We start from the raw sequence: 21,613 nt of genomic DNA, 5'->3' as shown, positions 1-21,613 counted from the left end.
ACTATATAACTGGAACTCTAAAATACAAAAAATAAAATTTAAAACGAGTAACGACATGATTGACTATTTGTGGTCCCTAAATCGTCGCGGCAAATAAGCATTGAACAGTTTCGCAATGAAGCGTTCATAATTTTTGTTACTTCAGCTTGTCAAAATCGACAGATTATATATTTTTTCTTATTATCTTCAAAAGAAAAATTAGCGACGCTCGAAAATATCGAGATAACGTTTTTTTTTACAAATTTGTAACCATCCTCTTTATATCACTCTCAAATTGTCAGATTATTGGAATACACACTCTTTAGCATGTGATTAACTCATTCTATCTCAATCTGAAGAACTCAATAAATAGTATCCCCCTGTATATTAATCTGCCGCGCTTTAGTAAATCTCTAAATCCCCACTTGGGCTTCTCTACTAGATACTTCCATCACTAAGATAACATTCACAATTAGAGATTGTGAATGTGAATGAAATAATGAAAGATGATAAAATGCATCTAAAAGCGATCCAACATTGTTTGTGAAAAAGTAATAAGTGCAAATAGGAGAGGGCTTATCCTTGTCAGCTTAGAGTTGCTTTCCGGCAACGCTGTAAAATGCGTACCTTCTTATGACAACAGTGGTGTACTGATTATCGACTAATTTTACCATGAATAAAACATTCTGTATTTATTTTAAAAAACATTTCGTTTTTTTTATATTTCGATTTATTTAAAAAAACACAAGGATAAAAATCAAAGAAAATATACACACATATAATATTAAACATTTACATAATCTGCAAATAGCAATTTTAATACCTAATTAATACTCAATTTACAGAAAACCAGTATAAACTGATATGTCTATATACCATATATTTCAAATAATCCCAAGTCACATAAATCACCAGTATACAATTCAATTATACATAGAGAGCATTTAAATAGAAATGTTAGGCAACAAAATATTTCAATAATAGTAACAAAGAACATGGCCCATCACTGACGATAAATTATTTTGTTTACCTGACTTAAACATAACTATACTAACCTGTGAAAACTTAAATTTGGAAATAAATGACTTTTCCACAAACTACACAACCACGAACCATAATTGTTTGATAATGGAAGTTTTTTCAAGAAAAATTACAGGTATATACTAAAAAAGCCAAATAATTGTACATGTACAGTGTTTAGAAGGCAACGTCGCAAGAAATAAATTCATTCATTATCATTACCGCGAATCCATCCGCCACCTAGCATAAAATAATAAACGGTGTTGTCATATTTTTTTTATATTACTACAGAAAACTCCCGGTTATCTGAGTCTTGGTGAACCAAGCTTACGGGTTAACCAAGCCTATCATTACAAAATGACAAACATAAATAAAGGTCTTCATAGCGAGGAACCGCGAAGGTTATTTGTTTATACAGTTACAAGCGCGTTCGAGCCGTAGACGCCTCTACTGGGTCTGCTTGGTCGAGTCGTCATGTCGTGGGAGGGGGAAGATGATACATTCTAGAATCAGATGGTTGTGAATTCGTTGTAGTTTTTCTTGAAACAAACTTTAATGCTATTAAACGATTGGACAATGGTGAAACGATAGAAAAGGTGGCTGCTGATTTGGGGGTTGGGAAAGTGACTGTTAGCAATTGGAGACGAAAACGTGAAAAAATCGAAAAATATGTTAACAAAAGTTCACAAGAACTTTAGAGACAACGAGGAAACATTTATCGCGAGTGAAGGATGGCTGGACCGATGGAAGAAGAGGTATGGAGTAAGGCAGCTAAATATTACTGCTAAATTTCAAAAGAATATTGAAGAAATTGTGTTCAAGGACGAATCAACTTCTGATCAAATTTTTGGTTCCGATGAAACGGGCCTTAATTTTCGAATGCTACATTCTAAAACCAAAATCCGAGAGAACTGCTACTGGATTTATAAAAGCAAAGAGAGGGTAACGATACTGGCTACAGCTTATGCTTTTGGCTCATTGAAGCTAAGGCTACTGCTTATTTGAAAGATGAAAAAACCTAGAGCCTTTAAAAATATAAAAGTCGACTGTCTGCCAACAATGTACCGCAATCAAATGAGTGCTTCCCAGTAAAAAAGAAGCTTCCCAGGAAAGCCGTTCTAATATTGGATAATGCACCATCTCACCCTAATGCTCAAGAGCTGTGCAGTGGTGGTATTAAGGCAATCTTTCTACCCCCTAATGTAACCTCGCTTATACAACCTCTATACCAAGGGGTTCTAGAAGCGATGAAGAGGATATACCAACGAAAGCTTCTCCAGATGTTGATTTTGAAGACGAAGGAATGACTGTTAAGGATGCCTTATAAAAAGTCACATTAAAATATGTGTCATATTGGAATGCATGAGGGTGGGGTTAAGTAAAAACAACCACCGTTCAAAAGTGGAAAAATTTATTTGACAAGGACGGACCATGCAGAAAAGCACCAGAATCCGAGTGAATTAGTCGAACTAACTATGGGTTACCCGTGGAAGATCAAATCAACAGCGAAGACATTCGTGATTGGGCAATCAAGATGTTCAGATGGAGATTATCGACGAAGAAATAATCAATATGATAACCGGTGCAGTGAAGAAGACGATCAAAAACTTTTTTAAGAAATAATCTATGTTTCCACTTGCTTACAGGTCTGTTATTGTGACTATTATATGTTTTGTCCTTTCAATGAACCAGTTTTGTAACCTTTCACAGGATTTTACGTCTTTTTTACCATAACTGAACTTAACTTTCGAATTATCCGAGTTTTCCCATATCCGAGGTGTTCCCGGATCCAATTACCTTGGATAATCTGTATTTACAGCATATTACTGTTCTTGGTTTACTATACTGTCATTAAATTTGGCGTAACTGTGATCTTCAAAAATTAATGTGAACAATGAAGGCAGATGAGAGGTAGGAATAGATGGGACAGCTTTTCACTTCAAATGTTTTGTATTGAAATTTGTGAAACCACATTCCAGAAAATGATTTTCACACAAGAAATAATTTGATGTTGAGCATTGAATTTTATAAAATTCTTCCTATTCAGAACACACATCAAGAAATCGTTTGGGAAATTTAAAACAATGATTATTTATCTCACAATTGACATTGACAGTAATGACACATTTTTATTACACTAGCGCCACGATTGGTAAGTGGCAGGACTAAATTTGTGTTGCTGAAAGTCGACCTTCTTATTGGCTATGCTAAGTGGTTTCAATAGAGGTGGAGGGTTTTCCGACACAATTATAAAGAAACATTACGGTCTAAACTTACTGCTCAATTAAAGAAACGTCACAATATTCATTGGATGAGACAATATATATACTTCTTTTCCGCTAAAGATTAACTAATTATGTTGAAGTTACTCACCATGTTGAAGAGCAGCCATTATAACGTTCAAACTACTTTGTCATTTATCGATTGTGCCTCGAAAATTACGAACTGCCTGATATTGAAATATTGTAGGTAGTTGAACTTTTCCACTAAAAATTCTGACGTGGTCAATAATTCCAATCTATCTGAAATACAAAGCCGTAATTAGTTTTTCAACAGCTCTGGAAGCTCAAAAATTCAAATTGGATTTAAACTCTTCATCGCGGTTTGAGATCAAATAAAATGATTAAACAGAAATATACGAATATAATTGAATAATATACGGAGGGCAAATGTTTTCCAACTCACAAATTAAAGAAAGGGAAGACATTTGTTCAATATTGAAAAATTAGAGATAATTACAAAAATTTTGTCAATACTATTGCAAATTCATAAGAACATCTTTGATAATGGGATAAAATCAAACTTTTTGATGCATAAAATTCACTCTAAATAGCTTCTTGAATCATTAACTAGATATAGCGAAAGTTATCTGGAATATATAGTAGACGATCGGGTATCCACTAACCGCATCCCGTGTTCAACAAGCAACAAATCAGGAGACAGGTGGACGGCAATATTGTTTTTTTTTTACCTGTGAGGATGAGTACTGTCTTACTTGAAAATGATATTCAACAACCTATAAAAATATAGAAGCGAAATTGGTTTTAACTCATTGAGCTCACCTATCAGAGCTGCTTTTGCAGAAGATATTTGATAGACCATTTAAAACTCATCCGCCAGTTCCTGAGTTCTCATGCTAGATAGTATATTTTATTCACAGGTTCCTTTTCATACATTTTTCAATAGCCAGTATATCTACCTGAAAGACGTTTATACAGGAGCCTAGCGATAGTAAGTATTTGGTGTCAGACTCAAATCTTCCAACACCGTAACCTACCGTGGTTTTAGATATGTATATAATTTGATGGAATTTTTTCCATCTTTCTTTCTGTCAATATCGCGTTAAAAGCACTTTTTATGCTTATCATTACTATGAACAATCGCCGATAAGATGTATTTTAGTTCTCTCATTGCTTGTACTCTTCTCAGATATCTTCAGAATGTCCTACTTGATTCATCTATTTATGATCGTGTTTGCATATTACGAATTGTAGTATTTTTTTATCAGAAGATAATAATGTTGAAAATCTACACGATCGAGTGACTGGATAGAGTTAGAAATTTGCTGTCCCAGAAAATATAGTCAAGAGTACAGTGAGCCCAAATTATAATATAAAAAAAATCATATTACATTTATAACGCGTGGTCGAATTATTGAATTTGCTTATTGAATTATTGAAATTGCTAGTCGATGAAAAAACCCAGGACTATTCAAAATATATATAATTCTCTGTGATTGGGTAACGAGATAAATGTTCATTGAATGTTTCTAAATGTTTTTGATTTTAGGTCTCTGTTTTAAAATTAGTTTTTTTAAATAATTTTAAAGCAGAAGAGACATGAACATTTAGAAGCATTAAAATATGAAAAGGTCTAAGAAATAAGAAATTAAAGAAATGAATCGTTTTTTAAACCTGCATTAAAAACAATGCAGCTGAGTAGCTCAGTGAAGATCAGTGGGTATCGAAAGATGACAATGGGCCCTGTTTCTGCTTACAAACATTACACTACACGAACAGATGGACCAGAACGTAATTAGGTAAGTAAAACACCAATCAATACAAAGAAATTACGGCCATTGAGACTTTATATCTGTAATAATATTCTGGATAAAGTAGCGTCATTTACGCTTAAAAACGATCAAGGTAAGGAAACACATAGGACAATGAAAATACCAATTGTACCAAATTTGCAAATTTTAACAGAAAGTGACGTGTTTCCGGATAATGATTATGTAAATTTGTGGTTACAAACAGTCGAAGCAAATCTATTTATAGATAAGTAGGATACCGATAATTTGATAAAGCTATGACTTGTTTTAATACACGTGTTCATTAGATCTTCACAGTGAAATAACAAAAACAGATAGCATCTTATTTGATAGAAGTAGATGCAGAAAAGTGAAATAAAAATTTTTTAAGTATGTACATACAGGATAAAAGTTGAAGCAGATCTTTCCGCCTTCACGTCTTTCTTTTTAACGGAGAAACTTCTATAGCTTCAAAAAATTAGGAAAAGTCATAGCAAATATTATTCCAGTGGCTCTCCATGTAAATATAAAAATTTTTAGTTAAAATGACGCGATCAGAGGAGCATGCACCCTCTAAAAAGCTGCCTATTTCTTATTAATTTCAGTCCCTGAAATACAAATCAGATGAATTATATCTTTTACTATAGGAACTTTATTTTCCACAAATAATTGCCATTACTGAACATAGGTTGAGCAATAATTAGCCTGTTCTTGTCAAAAACTGTACCACAGTAGCCAGATATAATAGAAATGATTCATCTCATGGAGGTACTATCATCATGTCTACAAACAACGACTTTTTCGAAATAACACAGTTCAATAATTTTATATCTGAGTGTTCGAATCTTCTATCGTCTTTTATTCTTTTGGTATAGTCATGTATATTAGCTCACCAACCAGAATAACTAAATCAGTTCTAGTATATAGACTATGTCGGGTAATCATATGATTCAGAATCCACCGACTGTACTGTGTTTAATTCAGGTCTCTCAAATTTTGCAAAAGAACAAATTTGGATGGATCATTTCTGGCTCCGTTTCTTCGATTGTACCTCATTTCATACAGTTCAATTTATCAAACCGTTTTGAACCCACTCACTCGATTTTGGGTAGATGAGGAAGTTCCCACTCAAAAACCTTTTTTTTTAAGAAGTAGCAATTTGCGAAACACATTTTGTAGAAACTTTTTCAAGGTTTTTTCATATCATCATGAAAATTTCAATTTTTTATAATTCCATATTTTATTTGTATCAGAGCGAAAATTTGAATGCAAGCCAAACTAAAGAAGTGAATATTGTGAATTTATTAACAATTATACAGGTTTAAGACACACGCAAAAGTTCAATGATGTAAATAGGCAACAGTCGTATTTTTTGTTATATCAATGCGTTATTATGCTCTAATATAAAGGAAATATGATGAGTAGATGAAAATATACGGTAGAATTGATCTATTGGCGACCCGTACCGTCATCCAAGAACCCCGCAGACCTTATTTGAACGTTCCCAATGGCTCAAACATGATAAACTTAACCGATTGGTTTTTTTTTTGTTTTTAGACAGAACTTTGGAAAAACATACATACTTACGTAGTAACTTCGATGTCGCCCTGTCGAAAATACTCCGATCTATTCAAACTAGAACGTATCATAGCTTACTGTTCAAGATTTACAGACAATTTTTCAAAGAATGACATCTATAGGCGTCGCTTTAACACCTTGTTGAGCACGAAGACTTTTTTATTGAGAAAGTTTCTTGATCTGAATCATTTCAGGATAAAATAAATATTATTTCTAAAGATCCATTTAAACTTGAGGGTGCCAAAACTCTACCCATTCCTGGATAATATTGGAATGGTAAAAGCTGGTCGTAGGCTCAAACATGCAACCATGTCTCGTCCCATCTTAAAAAACATCCTATTCATCTATGAATACACATATTATTAAAACTTTTTTTAAATGAGAACGTGAAACTGCTAGAATCAGGAGGAGCAAATTTTATATTCGAGTCGCAAAAGGTATTGGCCATTATCGGCTCGTATCGAGAAAACAGTTCACCAATACATAAAGTGTTTCAGAGCCAAACCCAAAACCATAGAGCCAGTCATTGGAAACTTACCAAAGGATCGAGTGAGTCATGCTCTTCCATTCTACACTACAGGTGTTGACTATTGTGGCCCTTTCTTCATAAAGAACAGAATGCAAAATATTGAAATGTTATATCTCCCATTTTGTTTGTCTTGCAACTTGCAGCATACATTTAGAACTAGAAAGACTCTTTTATATCAGCTTTAAGACGATACATCAGTGACGCGGAGAATCTTATCAATTGTTTGCACCACAAGTTTAAAACTAACACCATTGGGGGAGCTTCTAAAACATAAATCATCCGATTTAACATGTGCTGTAAGAATCGAGGGTATTGCTTGATCATTTATACCGTCAAGCGTACTATACTTTGGTGGCCTCTAGAATGTTGGAGTGAAGTGAGAATAATACCACCTCAAAAGAGCTGCAGGAAATGCAAGTTTAACCTTTGAACAGTTCAATACATTACTCATTAATCGAGGATGTACTATGCAGATAGTGGGATCAATAGAAAAACATTTTACACCATTAACATTAAAAGATTAAGTGAAGGACATCCCCGAACATGATCCAAGTTATTGTAAATTACTGAAATCAAAGAAAAATTCCCAATAATGATATACTTACAAAAAACTTGCATTATCTGTGTAATTGTAATTGAGAAAAATAATATAAAGCACTAAATCTAGACTCATCTGAATTAGAAGCAAGAAAGGCGAATATATCTGTAGAAAGCTGGGTTATTGCAGATCTCAGCTATGCCCTATATTCTGGTGATGCAATGTAGTATATTTGGAATCTAAATAAATGGAAGATATAGTTTCGCGCCCATGAAGCAGTATTAACAAAATTTTCGATAAAATCCAATACTGGAAATACTTCTTGCAAATTATGTAGTATCTTTTCGGAAAAAAAAAAATTCAAAACTTCAGATATCGTTGTCTAGTAATTGACTGGAACATTCTCTCGGGTGATATGGACATGGACTTTTCTAGATACATAAAAACTCTAACTAGTCTGGCATCCACTTATTTTCCCCTCAGCCTTATTAAACATAAGATTTACGTATATCTGTAAAGAGTATGCTATCTTTATCTCACCTAAATTAAATTAAATTAATTCTTGTCTTCCTCCAAAATTACGCAAAACTATCCAGAAAAATTTTCATAAAAAATACGAGCAGTCAAGGATATTTATTATAATAGGAGACTTGCCAATTCTCGTAATAAGACTTCTTCGTCGAAGTCAATCTCGATTTCATCTGATAACATTAATAATTACTTTGTGTAGCCAAAAATTTTCGAATTCTATAACTCCTTATCATAATCCGCTTTCATATCTCCTTGATGCTAATGTGAATTTACACAAAAATAAATCTTCATCTAACGGATTCAATTAAAAATATTTTCGAGTCTACCAGAATGCACATTAAATCACCTTATCACTTTAATGAACATTTAAGAAGGCAATAATTATACCTCTGCATAAAGGAGGAAATAAAAATCAAACATCGAATTATCGCCCAATTGCATTTCTTCCCAAGTTATCTAAGATCATAGAAAGATTAATAAGAGACTTTGATAATTTCACTTCAAATACAAAATAATGACTACCCATCAATTTAAATTTTTGAATAATAAATGCATGAATGATGCTCTCTTCTCCCTTCTAAATAATGTTTACTCCAGCCTAAGCAACCATCACTCCACTGGAACAACTTTTTGTATATAATAATAAAAATTACAAGGCAGCCTTTTGTACTAAGTAACACCATCATTGACGTCCTAGAATCTATAAAATTATTGGGGCTTATTCTTTGAAATGGCAGTTACATATTGCCAGTTTCCACCTTTATAATAATTGATTGTCCTTATTGAGTCACATTTCCGATACACTCTTCCCTTCTGGGGTACGTGTGGTGCGACTCAATTTGAGCGAATCTTCAAACTACAAAAGAGAGCTGAGGATTCAAAATATTGGCTCTTTCTTCCTTATCCATATTTGCCTCATACTATATAACGACTTTTACTCTATAGTCTATTTCAGAAAGGTATAGAGTAATAAAATGGGGAATTCCGTCCAGTTCGGCTCAATTTCGGTGTCGGCCATAGGTGTAGGTCTCGAAATAGTATTGTTTGTAATATTAAAATGTCAAGTAATTGCGTAAGAGAATTGTGAAAAGCATGTTTTCTGGCCTGAAGTGTCAATATCGAAATATTGTGTAGGGATTACTTAGGTAGTAGATTATACAGACGTTTTGCAGTTTTAACAGGTACCGTTTAACCTGCCTAATTCCAACTAACCATGCGCCATAAGGGCAATGATTCCTTACCCAAAATGTTTAGACCTTTATAAGTATATTTGTTTAGTTCAACGCATCAGTATTTGCTTTAAGCCGTAAATAGTGTTCACAGTATTAAAAGATTAGTGATAAAATGGCGAAATTTACACCAACGAAAAGATGTTTCAATAATTCTCCACTATCAGTGAATGAAAAACTTGCATAAAATACGATTACCCGAAATTTACTGTACAAGAAACTGTCAACCGAGGTTCCCGAATAACTGGAGTTGGAAAGTCCACCGTTTTCAAATTATTGCGGGGGAGAAAGATAGCAGGCCAAGTGGAACTTCCCAAGAAACGTCCAGACAGACCAGTAAAAGTCCTTGATGAAGACACCAAAACTGTAATTCGAACAAAAGTTCACTCTTTTTAGTTTAAAAAAAGAAAAACCCACCCTAGATAAGATTTTAATGGAATTTGGCCAAGATGACACTATTCCGTTGATAACTAAAAAACTTTTATGGACCACTTTGAGAAATTTGGATATTGCCTGGGAAAAGCATAACCGTAATGCGCTTTTACTGGAAAGCGATGAAATTGTTTGCTGGTGACGAAAATACTTAAAAAGTATAAAGCAGTACAGAACAGAGCAGAAGAAAATCTTTTATCTTGATAAGACGTGGATTGATAAAGGTTATACAGTACCAAAAATGTGGCAAGACAAAAATATATCCAGTGCTCGCCAAGCTTTCAAGCAAGGCCTGTCAACGGGTATTAAGGTGCCTTCAGGTAAAGGGAAAAGACTAATAATTGTCCATATTGGAATCGAAGAGGGATTTTTAAAAGGTTTGCTATCGTTTCTGTCGTGCCATACGGGAGATTACCACGAGAACATGGATTCGGATGTTTTTGAAGACTATTTTGGTGAAATGATAAATTATCTTCCAGCTGATTTAGTAGAAGTTATGGATAACAGAATATCCTTCTTGACACATAGAGAAGACTCCAACTTCATCTTGGAGAAAACAAGAAATTATTGACTGGTTAACCACAAAAATTATTGAATTTGGGGATAATTTGATAAGAAAAGAACTATTAGCTATAGCAAATTTACCCAAACATCATTTTATGGAATACGCCGTGGAAGATATAGCAGAAAAACATATTTTGTATTTGTATTTGTAGCAAGATACAACACGACATTCAAAATGAAAGACGTTAAGCTACTGTTTGATCAAGCCATTAAGAAGGAGACACCAGAGAACTGGCGAAAAGCAGTCCAGCATGTCATTAAAGAAGAGTCTTAGTGTTTGTGAATGGATAGGCTAAACCCATATATTGACCCCAACCCGGATGGTACTAACTGCATTTGATAAAAAGGAAGGATTTTACAATGAAATCAATGCCAAACTATGAAAGTGGCTTGAATATTCGTTGGGCCACTCTGTGGTTCCTTTGCATACCTAATGAGATTTTATTACTCTATACTTTTCTAAAATAAACTATAATACTAATATTTAATTTTGCATGCAACGCAGATTCTATGTTGTTATTGATTTTTAATACATATATTAGGATTACCGATTAGGATTTTATTGTCTGATTCAATTTTGACAATGTATAAAATGTACATCACATGTACATTTTAAAAGGTAATTTCCTTATTCATTGTAGTTTTTTTACAAGCTTTTGTCAACAACTCGTTAACAATTTTTTGAGAATAAAGCATTTCCCTCTGTCTTTCTCAATACATTCGGATATTTTCCGTATTCATTTGTTGAACCCACGTCAGTTAGTATATAAAGGGTCTCACTAAATTCGAATCTAATGGAAATTTCCAAATTTTTGACAGCTTTCTACAGGGTGTCCCTAAATTCCACTTCTAACGCTCTAGGGGAAATTCCTTGGGTCAACTTATGCCTATCGGGATAGGGAAGTCTGCAAACGCATCCTTTCCAAGATACGCAAAATGTGTTTTCCGGAAATTCTAAATTTACATTAATACCATTCAGATAACAATTTTACACAAACAGATCATACAAAAATTTACCTCAAATTTTCTAGCTCCTTCATTTAAACACGCCCTGACCTTTCGCAGCATTGATGAGCGTACGTTTTGGAAAATATTGGGTGTCTTAGAAATTCAAATTTACTCTAACTTCGAATATTAGGACATTTTGAAACAATTATGTTGTTGTTACAATGAAATTGTTTATATGTGATTTATATGACGTTTATATGAAAGTGTGCATTACAAGATAAATTATTAAAAATATATATATAATGAATTACAGTTTTAAAGAATTAGAAGATATTTATTTAATTTACGAAAGTCGACTAAATTCAAGATTGGCGGAAAGATTTTATAGAGAAAGGTTTCTTCATAGATATCATCCTAAACCGTTCTATTTTTGCCAGTATTGATAAAAGATTAAGAGAAACGGGAAGTTTAAATATTAGAAAGAATACCGCCGGACGACCTCGAACTACCCGTACAGGTAAGTTTGAAAACAACGTTTTGAATAATATAGAGAATCAAACAACTAAGTAAAAGATCTATCAGTCACCGATTGAATAAATACAAATAGAAACTCTGTATGGAGAGTTGCAAATGAACAGTTATTGCATCCTTATAAATTCGCAAAGATACAAGATGTTTTACAAAGAGATTTTGGGCCTCGGATGGAATTTTCTAATTGGTTTTTTCAACAACATACAAATAAATTTCTAATGCACCTAATGTTTTCCAAAACGTGCGCTTATCAATGCTGGGAAAAGTCTGGGCTTGTGTGAAAGAAGGAGGCGGATAATTTGAGCAGTTGCTTCAATTTATTGTGTTTCACCTATTTTGTGTTTAAGATGTGTTAATTAAATGTTACATTTTTATTCTGCATATTTATTTGTAAACTTATCATTTGAATGACATTAGTTGCATTAAAAATTTCTGGAAAACCGTTTTAGCGTAGTAAAAAACAACACTTTATCAAAGAAAACGTGTAGTTTAACGAACAAATATCATTTTGTAAAACACCATTAACCTATCGATGGAAGTTAATTCGCACCGGTCTCAAAATTATGTTTTTCTAGAAAAAGGTTAATTTTAGCGTAGTCAAATGTCATTACATTTTTATTGAGGAATGATTGTAGAGTTTGAGAATTTGAAGAATATAACATTTTATCCAGTGGCGGAGAATTTAGGGGTCGGAAAAGGGTTTTTTACCCCTGCTGCACATATCTGGAATGAACTAGAAATCATCTCTATCCCGAAAGAGATAATTTAAATCAAGGAATTTTCCCTAGAGCATTGGAACACGAATTTAGAAACACCCTGTAGAAATTTGTCAAAAATTTGGAAATTTCCAATAAATTCTGCAATCAAATGTAATTGATAAACGGAACGATTTCGATAAACGTACGAAGTAAACATATTAATTCCGAATTCGTATATTTTTATCACCCTTATCTTTACACCAAACAGTGTTGGATGTCCCTCTTTATAACTTCGGGCAATTAAAATAATTTTCCTATTTTTGTAAACTATAATTCTGCATATGTTATCATCAATCACTATAAGTTTGGGCAAATTTCAATAACATTTACAGTTTCATGTGGAAGTTCTACTGTTCGATTTTTAGACGAAAAATAAATCTGTGAACAAAAGCCACGGCTCCAATGATTTGTTTATAGTGTCACTGGGTTCTGAAGAGTATGTTTCACGATAACAGTTGTTGGTTACTGTCTCAAGGTGCAAGCTGCATTATTTTTATTTTCGTTATTGAAATTCCTACATATATTTTCGAATTATTTCAAATCTGTTCGTTTGATCATACATTTTAATGTGTTTCTGTATTGATTTCAAGAAGAAGAATATATAATTCTACTTTTAGATCAAGGCGACCTTCAACGATCAAGTACTATTTACACTTGTGCAAATGCAACAAATTTAAGCTTGAGCATTGGAACACCCGCACAAGCCTAATTAATGAAAAAAGACGATCCTCGTAAATGTAATTTTTGGACAGTAAACAGGAACAAATATGGATAAATTAATTGCATTAACGGCTTGTCCAAGAAAATCTGGACAGAAATTTGTTGTAAGAGCCATATTATGTTGAGTGTATTGAATGGAAACATACTCGTAACAGGACAGGAATATAGGAGTCAAGTGGTGGTCAACATTGGTCAACAAAGTTCTCTTTATCTACCCTTTCCAAACGTGATCACCTGCTTTGAATTCCTTGAGCCTGCTTGGGATCTTGGGACCTCAATCCGCGAATAAATTATTTTGTCTTATTATTATATATTAGCACTTTATTTAATTTTCAGTAAAAAATATTATATGATTCGTGTTTGGCCTTCAAGAGTTAAAAATATGAATATATACCTTTTTAAGAAGCTGTTAGAATGGAATTTAATCAGTATCCTTAATAGCCGTTTATTATTCGAAATTTCACCGTGACATAGATACTAGCACTTGAATAATAGAAGTTTATACTATTTTTTTTTTCAATAGTCTAAGTTGGAATTTTTGGAACCGTTGTTGATATTCATACTGTTTACACTACCACTACACCAACACTCACAATGGATATTTTCGCCATATTCAATACGAAAAAGCAAACGTAGTCAAATTCATTTTTGAACTTAAATCAAAATATATATCAAAGTTCACTTTTGAAATGAAAAATAATGGACAGTTTCCATTTTCAGATATTTTAGTAATTAGAAATAATAATGGGATAGAATTTGATGTATTTAGAAAAAATACCACTACGTGTAGGTACATCCCGGCTGATTCTTTACATTATATCCAACATAAGATGATCAGCCTCCATTTTCTGGTACATCGTTTAATTCACCGTCAAAGGTTTAAGAAATCTATGTGAATCAATTTTTTTCCAAAATCAAAGTGAAATACAAGAAAAATTTGCCCTGGGATTGGAAGGAATATTTAAAAGATTGGGTTTTAAATTGGTTTATAAATCCAAAAATACATCACAACAATTGTTGGGTAAGCCTAAGGATAAAATACCAAATTTGGAGAAAAATGGTATATGAGATTAACTGTGGTGATTTTGATGGAAGGTATATTAGGCAGACTAAGAGATCCGTTAATGTCCGGTTTGAAGAGCACATAGCTCATTTAAAATATGGACGGATCAAAAAATCGAGTATTGCTGATCACGCAGCCAGTCATAATCTTGACATTAATATTAATAATATAAAATTGTTACAATAATAAATTGTTGGATACATTTGAAAGCATTCAAATTGCTAAATGTAAGAGTAGCTAAGATAGGGACAAAGGACCAATTCCCTACAGCCCACTCTAGAGTTCAGTAGTCAAGGAATAAATTCCCGCCAACGAAGTTGTCCCGCTGGAATTATTTTTTTCGCACAAGGTTTATTGGTGGGAAAATTCAGTATAAACTAGATAAGTCAAGTTATTAAGTTTTAGTTTACCTTCAGTCTCTGAAGACGATAACTTGGTTATCGAAATGGTGTAGTGGTAGTGTAAATAGTGTGTTCAGTACATATTAGTCTGTCAACCTTTTGCATTTTTTTTGATAGATTACTTCTTTTGTTTTTCTTAAACTTCTTCGAGTTGAGTTATATATTGAATTATATCTAAGTAGTTGAAGTTGATTTGTAACTTAATTATATACATCAATAAAATGTAGTATTTTTTACGATCGCCTATTTCATTTCTCGATTTTCTGACTCTACCTGAGAGTTCGTAGTATTCGGAATAAATCAAACAAAAAAAAATTTTTTCCATTACTTTATTGCGGAAAGTAGAGTTCACATATTGTTTCCAAACAAATTGGATCAATGCTTTTTAGAAAATCTAAAATACCTCCATTTTAAATTCGAAAGGAGAATATAAACTTTTGAAAGTTGGACAACTTTTAACCATTTACTTCTTTTAGGAAAAGGAATTTATCAACTTTGTTGGATAACATTTTTCAACTGTTTTAAGTCGAGATTGTAACCCGCAATTGTTTTCTGGTTATAAAATGCATACCTAACCTAAACCTATCAGTAGTTGTTGATATTGTGGCACTTTGTGAATGTTTTAGAATAATTTTTCATTTAATTTTCGTAAATGATTATATACACTATTCTAGAGAAAGTGGTCTTAAATTTATTGGAATAAGATCGAATAGATGCAGGATTGAGAATTCTCTAAACTCCTTCATTTCAACATCATTATGAACCTGATAATATAAAGTGTATAAAGTATATAAAGAATAGAGTATGGAAAGCCATTATTCTTTGCTACGCTGACAATGCCGTATTGGTGGCTGAGGATGAAAAGATCTACAGCATGAGATGATATTTGAGTAGTTAGAAAGAGAAATATCAGGCTATGCCGACATTGAGGGGAGGCTAGACAACAAAAACGAAGGCAATAAGAAAAGCTTTTTCATTGCAATAGAAACTAATTCGAAAATCTACAAGGCAATTTTTATACTCACTACGATATATATTGCAAAAGCTCGACCTGACACATCTAAAATAAAACAGTTAATAGAGACAACTGGAATGACTGTACTACGTAAATAATTAGAGAAAACCTCTTCGACAGAGAGAGAAGTGAGAACATTAGAATATGTAATATATAGTAGTAAACGTTAATGACAGGATGCTGATGTCGGTTAGAGCAAAGTTGATTTTAATTTTTGGGCCCCTTTGGACATCAATTTCTTAAATAGTCTGACAAGACAAACGTTGCTGTCGTTGTTTTCTATTAATTATGAATTTAATTTCAGTACATATTCTTGAACCACCTTGCTGAATACAGGGTAATAGTCAACTCGATTTAAAGAACCAACGTGGTTTGACTCGATACAAAAAAGTCACGCCCACGCCAAGCTAATTCTACCGCGGTTATGTAATAGAATTTTCATTATTTTCATTCTATAAATTAATTTTTTTTCGTTATTTTTACGTTTTTTACTTAATGCTGACGAACTTTGTTTCTTTTTCCAGGCATCTTATTGCAGTTTTCGTCGTATAGAATCGCGGGCAGCTCGCGCTTATTGAAATACAACACTTTTGAATGAGTCAATAATAAGTTTCTATCATTGCAAAAGTCCATAAACGCTTTACATACAAATTTTTAACAGTAAACGGTATTTTTTTGTATGTTTGATTTTATAATTCCATTAATATTCTTGTCTGTATAACAACAAAATCGTGACATTTTGAAATTATTAAATATTTGAAACGTAAAAATCGAAATAAATCATTATGTATCCATAGTAATCCGATAAAGTGAAAACTTGGGATCTGTTTTCAATATTAATGTCCCGAGTGCATGTCAAATTGTCGATAATTTAATTTTCTCGAGTGCGCGAATGCGCACAAGAGGAAATTATGAGACAATTTGACATGCACGAGAGGGCATTTTGGCAGACTATTTCCTGAGAAAAATTTAATTTAAAATAAACTTAATTCTGTGTTTAAAATTTGTTATTCTTTAAATTATACCGTAGTTGACGATCATCATATTGGCATTGAATTGGTATCTACGGTAAGTAACTTATTGACAACAGTTTTGTTCGTGAAAAAATATTTCAAAATGAGTTTACATCCTAGACGAAAATTTGGCACTAGTGCAAATTATCGATAATTTGCACTAGTGCAGTATTATCGCTGAAATTTGATCGTTGCTAGGTAAACATAAAATATTACAGCTTTTTGGTTGGCTTAAATTTTTCGAAGGAAATAGTCAATATTAATGTCCCGAGTGCATGTCAAATTGTCGATAATTTAATTTTCTCGAGTGAGCGAATGCGCACGAGAGGAAATTATGAGACAATTTGACATCCACGAGAGGGCATTTTGGCAGACTATTTCCTGAGAAAAATTTAATTTAAAATAAACTTAATTCTGTGTTTAAAATTTGTTATTCTTTAAATTATACCGTAGTTGACGATCATCATATTGGCATTGAATTGGTATCTACGGTAACTTATTGACAACAGTTTTGTTCGTGAAAAAATATTTCAAAATGAGTTTACATCCTAGACGAAAATTTGGCACTAGTGCAAATTATCGATAATTTGCACTAGTGCAGTATTATCGCTGAAATTTGGTCGTTGCTAGGTAAACATAAAATATTACAGCTTTTTGGTTGGCTTAAATTTTTCGAAGGAAATAGTCAATATTAATGTCCCGAGTGCATGTCAAATTGTCGATAATTTAATTTTCTCGAGTGCGCGAATGCGCACAAGAGGAAATTATGAGACAATTTGACATGCACGAGAGGGCATTTTGGCAGACTATTTCCTGAGAAAAATTTAATTTAAAATAAACTTAATTCTGTGTTTAAAATTTGTTATTCTTTAAATTATAATAAGAAGTGGTGGAAGCAGCATAGAAACACCATCGTCGGCCTCCAGTAAAGTTGTATATTCTAATTGCATTTTCAATAATTGTTCCTTTTCTTAAAATATAAAATTAAAACCAAATGATGTTTATTAATCCTAGACGAAAATTTGGCACTAGTGCAAATTATCGATAATTTGCACTAGTGCAGTATTATCGCTGAAATTTGATCGTTGCTAGGTAAACATAAAATATTACAGCTTTTTGGTTGGCTTAAATTTTTCGAAGGAAATAGTCAATATTAATGTCCCGAGTGCATGTCAAATTGTCGATAATTTAATTTTCTCGAGTGCGCGAATGCGCACGAGAGGAAATTATGAGACAATTTGACAGGCACGAGAGGGCATTTTGGCAGACTATTTCCTGAGAAAAATTTAATTTAAAATAAACAATAATTGTTCCTTTTCTTAAAATATAAAATTAAAACCAAATGATGTTTATTAATCCTAGACGAAAATTTGGCACTAGTGCAAATTATCGATAATTTGCACTAGTGCAGTATTATCGCTGAAATTTGATCGTTGCTAGGTAAACATAAAATATTACAGCTTTTTGGTTGGCTTAAATTTTTCGAAGGAAATAGTCAGTATAATGTAGTTATTGGTTGTGACTTTTACTGTAGCAAAAAATTTTAATGGAAATGACTTTGTATTTGCTGTTCTTACATATTTTCGGATATTGAATTAATCTCAACTAGTTCTGTACCATCTCTTAGCAATATTTAAAAAATACCTCAACTCCGTATGTAATAATGTAATGACTTAGTATGAAAATATTTCCAAAATTTGTTCTAATTTCCTTTTGACAGAAAAAATGGTACATTGGCAATCCAAAGGCTTTGTCTCTTTTTGCAAGAAATCGAATGTTGATTTAGAAGTTTTTCTACAAACTAAGTGTTAGTTTCAATGTACTGATTGGTCACCTTCATTCATTTGATCTCCAATTAATTGATATCATTTGATTTCTACTGGAGCAAAAAAATTCAGTGCAACAAACAAAATGACTAGATCACAGAAGGAAGCAAACGAAGGATGATTTTGGAAACCATATTCTTATTTAATCAATAGCCAGCCGATAAACATTTGTGGTAAACATGCCTTAATCGATTTGGCAATTTAGGGAATTGGTCCTGATCGGAATAAAAGGAGGCCTAGTAGAAAACTGGCCCTAAATAATGGTGTGTAAATATCAGTATAGGGGCTGCAATTAACTTTACTAACAGTACAAGACAATTGGCTGGTACAACGGAAATTTATCTTTGAATGATATTCAAAAAGTACAAGTTACAACTTTATAAAATTCAATGATGGCTTGACATAATTGAAAATTATTTCGACAATAATGCATACACTAATACTTTGGCAGATCTAATGGCATCGTTATTGCATGGCGCGAAGTAACATCGGAAGTTCTGCGTAATGTGCGACAACGAGTTGAGAATTATCTGAATCATTGTATGGAGGTTGGTGAACGTCATTTTGAATATGTACTTCGATGGTACGGTGAGTTTTTGAGAGACAGCGAGATATAAATTACATGTGGTGTTTAATCAAATTTCTAAAAAAGATGTGTGGTTAATAAATAGTCGTATTTTCTAAGACAACATTTTCATTGGGAAAAATGGGAGTTGCCACCTTCGGAATATATTTTCTGCGTCTTTAAAAATGAAGTAGATATATTTCCAGTTTTCCTCGTCAAAAAATTTCACTGACAATTAAGTTTTTATTGGACCACCTTGTATATTGCATTTAACCTCTCATGTTACAAAAACGTTTAATCTGCCTAACATACTGTATCTGAGCCATACTCAAAGTGTGCTCCGCGGAACCTCAAGGTTCCGTGAAGCCTCTGTGGGGACTCCGGGAGATTTCAGAAAAACAAAGAAAATTTTTTTGATTATCAACACCGATCAACAAAACATGTAGTCGAGTCGATTCATTTCGTTCTATTTATCTCCAACCACGCATCACTGCTCACGCGTTAATTTGTTAACAAGTTAAAAACTAACGTTTTAGTCGAGTTTATATTGTGAAACACTATTTATTTGTGCACTGTGCTCGACCTTAGTGCACCAACGATTTATGAAAATATTATTCTGCTCGTCGTAGCTTCACATTAAAATTACTTACTCGTAGATATTAATAAATGAGAATGGAGAGTCAAACTCCACGGTATCAAAAGCGAAGAAAAGGAAATATGATAAATCATACATCAGTTTCGGATTTTTTTATTCCAACCGCTCAACTCTCTGTTTTTTATGTAGTAAACTGCTTCCTAATAGTTCTATGGTACTTGCCAAGAAGCGCGAGACATTTGAAAACCAAACACTGTAAGATTAAAGACAAGAAAACAGATTTTTTTGCGTGAAAAAAGAGGATTCATTGAAAATTCAAAAAACTATAATTATATGATATCGTATTTAATAAGGTATCGCATTGCGCAGGAAGGTTAAACGCACACTGTCGCTGAGTCTGCAAATCTGCAATCTTTCTACCGTACCGCTATCAAACGATACTGTTTCTCGTCGAATTTATGATCTGGCAAGCTATGTCAAACAAGAACTAGTTACACGTCTAGAAAAGACACAATTGCAAATAGACCGATGTCGCTGGTCTGGCCATATTGCTGTGAGATATCCATATGACTATTCTTTTGAATAAGACATGCTTATGTGTACACCGCTGCTTACGAACACTAATTTTTGATAAATTAGACATATTTTCCGACAAAAACAGAAAAACCTCAGTTGGAACAATCGACATTTATACAGATGGAGCCAAGGCGATGACTGAGAGAACAGCAGGAAAAGTGTCACAAATAAAAAATGAAGCATCTAATTGTAGCCATTGTATCCTGCATAGGCAGGCACTTGCGACGAAAAAATTGACGCTAAATCTAAAATTAGTTTTCGATGAAGCGGTGAAATAACAAATTCCATCAAATCGCGACCAGTGCAAGATTATGGCAGCCAAATAAAGTAAGTAAAATTTTAACAAGGCTATTCGAACTTAGAGCGGAATTAGAAATGTTCTTTATATATATTTCTTTTAATTTGAAAGACTGTTTGTATGATAAAATTTGGTTGTTGCGACTGTCTTTTATGGCTGATATCTTTCAAAAATTGAACGGATTGAATTTATTATTACAATGTAAAGAGACAACATTGTTCCAAAAGCTTTACGTAACTTATTAGCAAAAGCGACTCAGAAATGTTTAAAGATGATATATTTGACGAATATCTCGCTGTAATACGCGTATCTTCTAAGATGTATTTTCCCTATGAATATAATACTAAAGTTCAAATGATTCAGAAAGCAAAAGCCCGAAAGTATATCAAACGAGGTATTTGAGTCGTTTTTAGAAATGTCATCAGACACATTGTACGGAGTCATTGTTCAAATCGACACGCGACGCCCCTCAAGGATTTTGGGTCAGAATCCATGATGGATTTCTAATCATTGTCAAAATGGCCCTGAATGTATTTCCCGTTCCCAAAAACATATTTGTGCGAAACAGGATTTTCAACCTATGCAGGTACGAAAACAAAACACCGCAATAAACTGGAAGCCGGTCCTGACATGAGACCTCAACGATCTTCTATCAAACCTGGCATCAACCAATTAATGAAAAACAAGAAATAGTTTCGTACCTCTCATTAGATTCTGTAACTTGTACTACATTGTACCTATTTATACAAAACAGTCTATATGTATGGAATAAATTCAATTTTAGCATTATTATGAACATTATGAAAAAACCTGCAACAGGTCTATTTTTATTCTTAAATTGATAATTCACAGTATGAAAATATTGTCCTCATCT

At 32.9% G+C, this 21,613-nt stretch overlaps 1 protein-coding gene across 1 annotated transcript in view; it reads right to left on the bottom strand.

Annotated features, from left to right (window-relative positions):
- LOC130897564 (calcium/calmodulin-dependent protein kinase kinase 1) overlaps nt 1-21,613 on the bottom strand; it is a 509,686-nt gene that overhangs the window by 442,488 nt on the left and 45,585 nt on the right. Inside the window, exon 2 of the mRNA XM_057806493.1 lies at nt 3,373-3,521. Coding sequence (XP_057662476.1) covers nt 3,373-3,391 — 19 coding nt within the window. The 5' untranslated portion in view covers nt 3,392-3,521. The remainder of the gene's footprint in view (nt 1-3,372; nt 3,522-21,613) is intronic.

This window comes from Diorhabda carinulata, chromosome 8 (genome assembly GCF_026250575.1).
Source record: "Diorhabda carinulata isolate Delta chromosome 8, icDioCari1.1, whole genome shotgun sequence".
NCBI lineage: Eukaryota > Metazoa > Arthropoda > Insecta > Coleoptera > Chrysomelidae > Diorhabda > Diorhabda carinulata.
The sequence above is the reverse complement of the archived record's forward strand: the minus strand, read 5'-3'. Positions and strand labels throughout refer to the sequence as shown.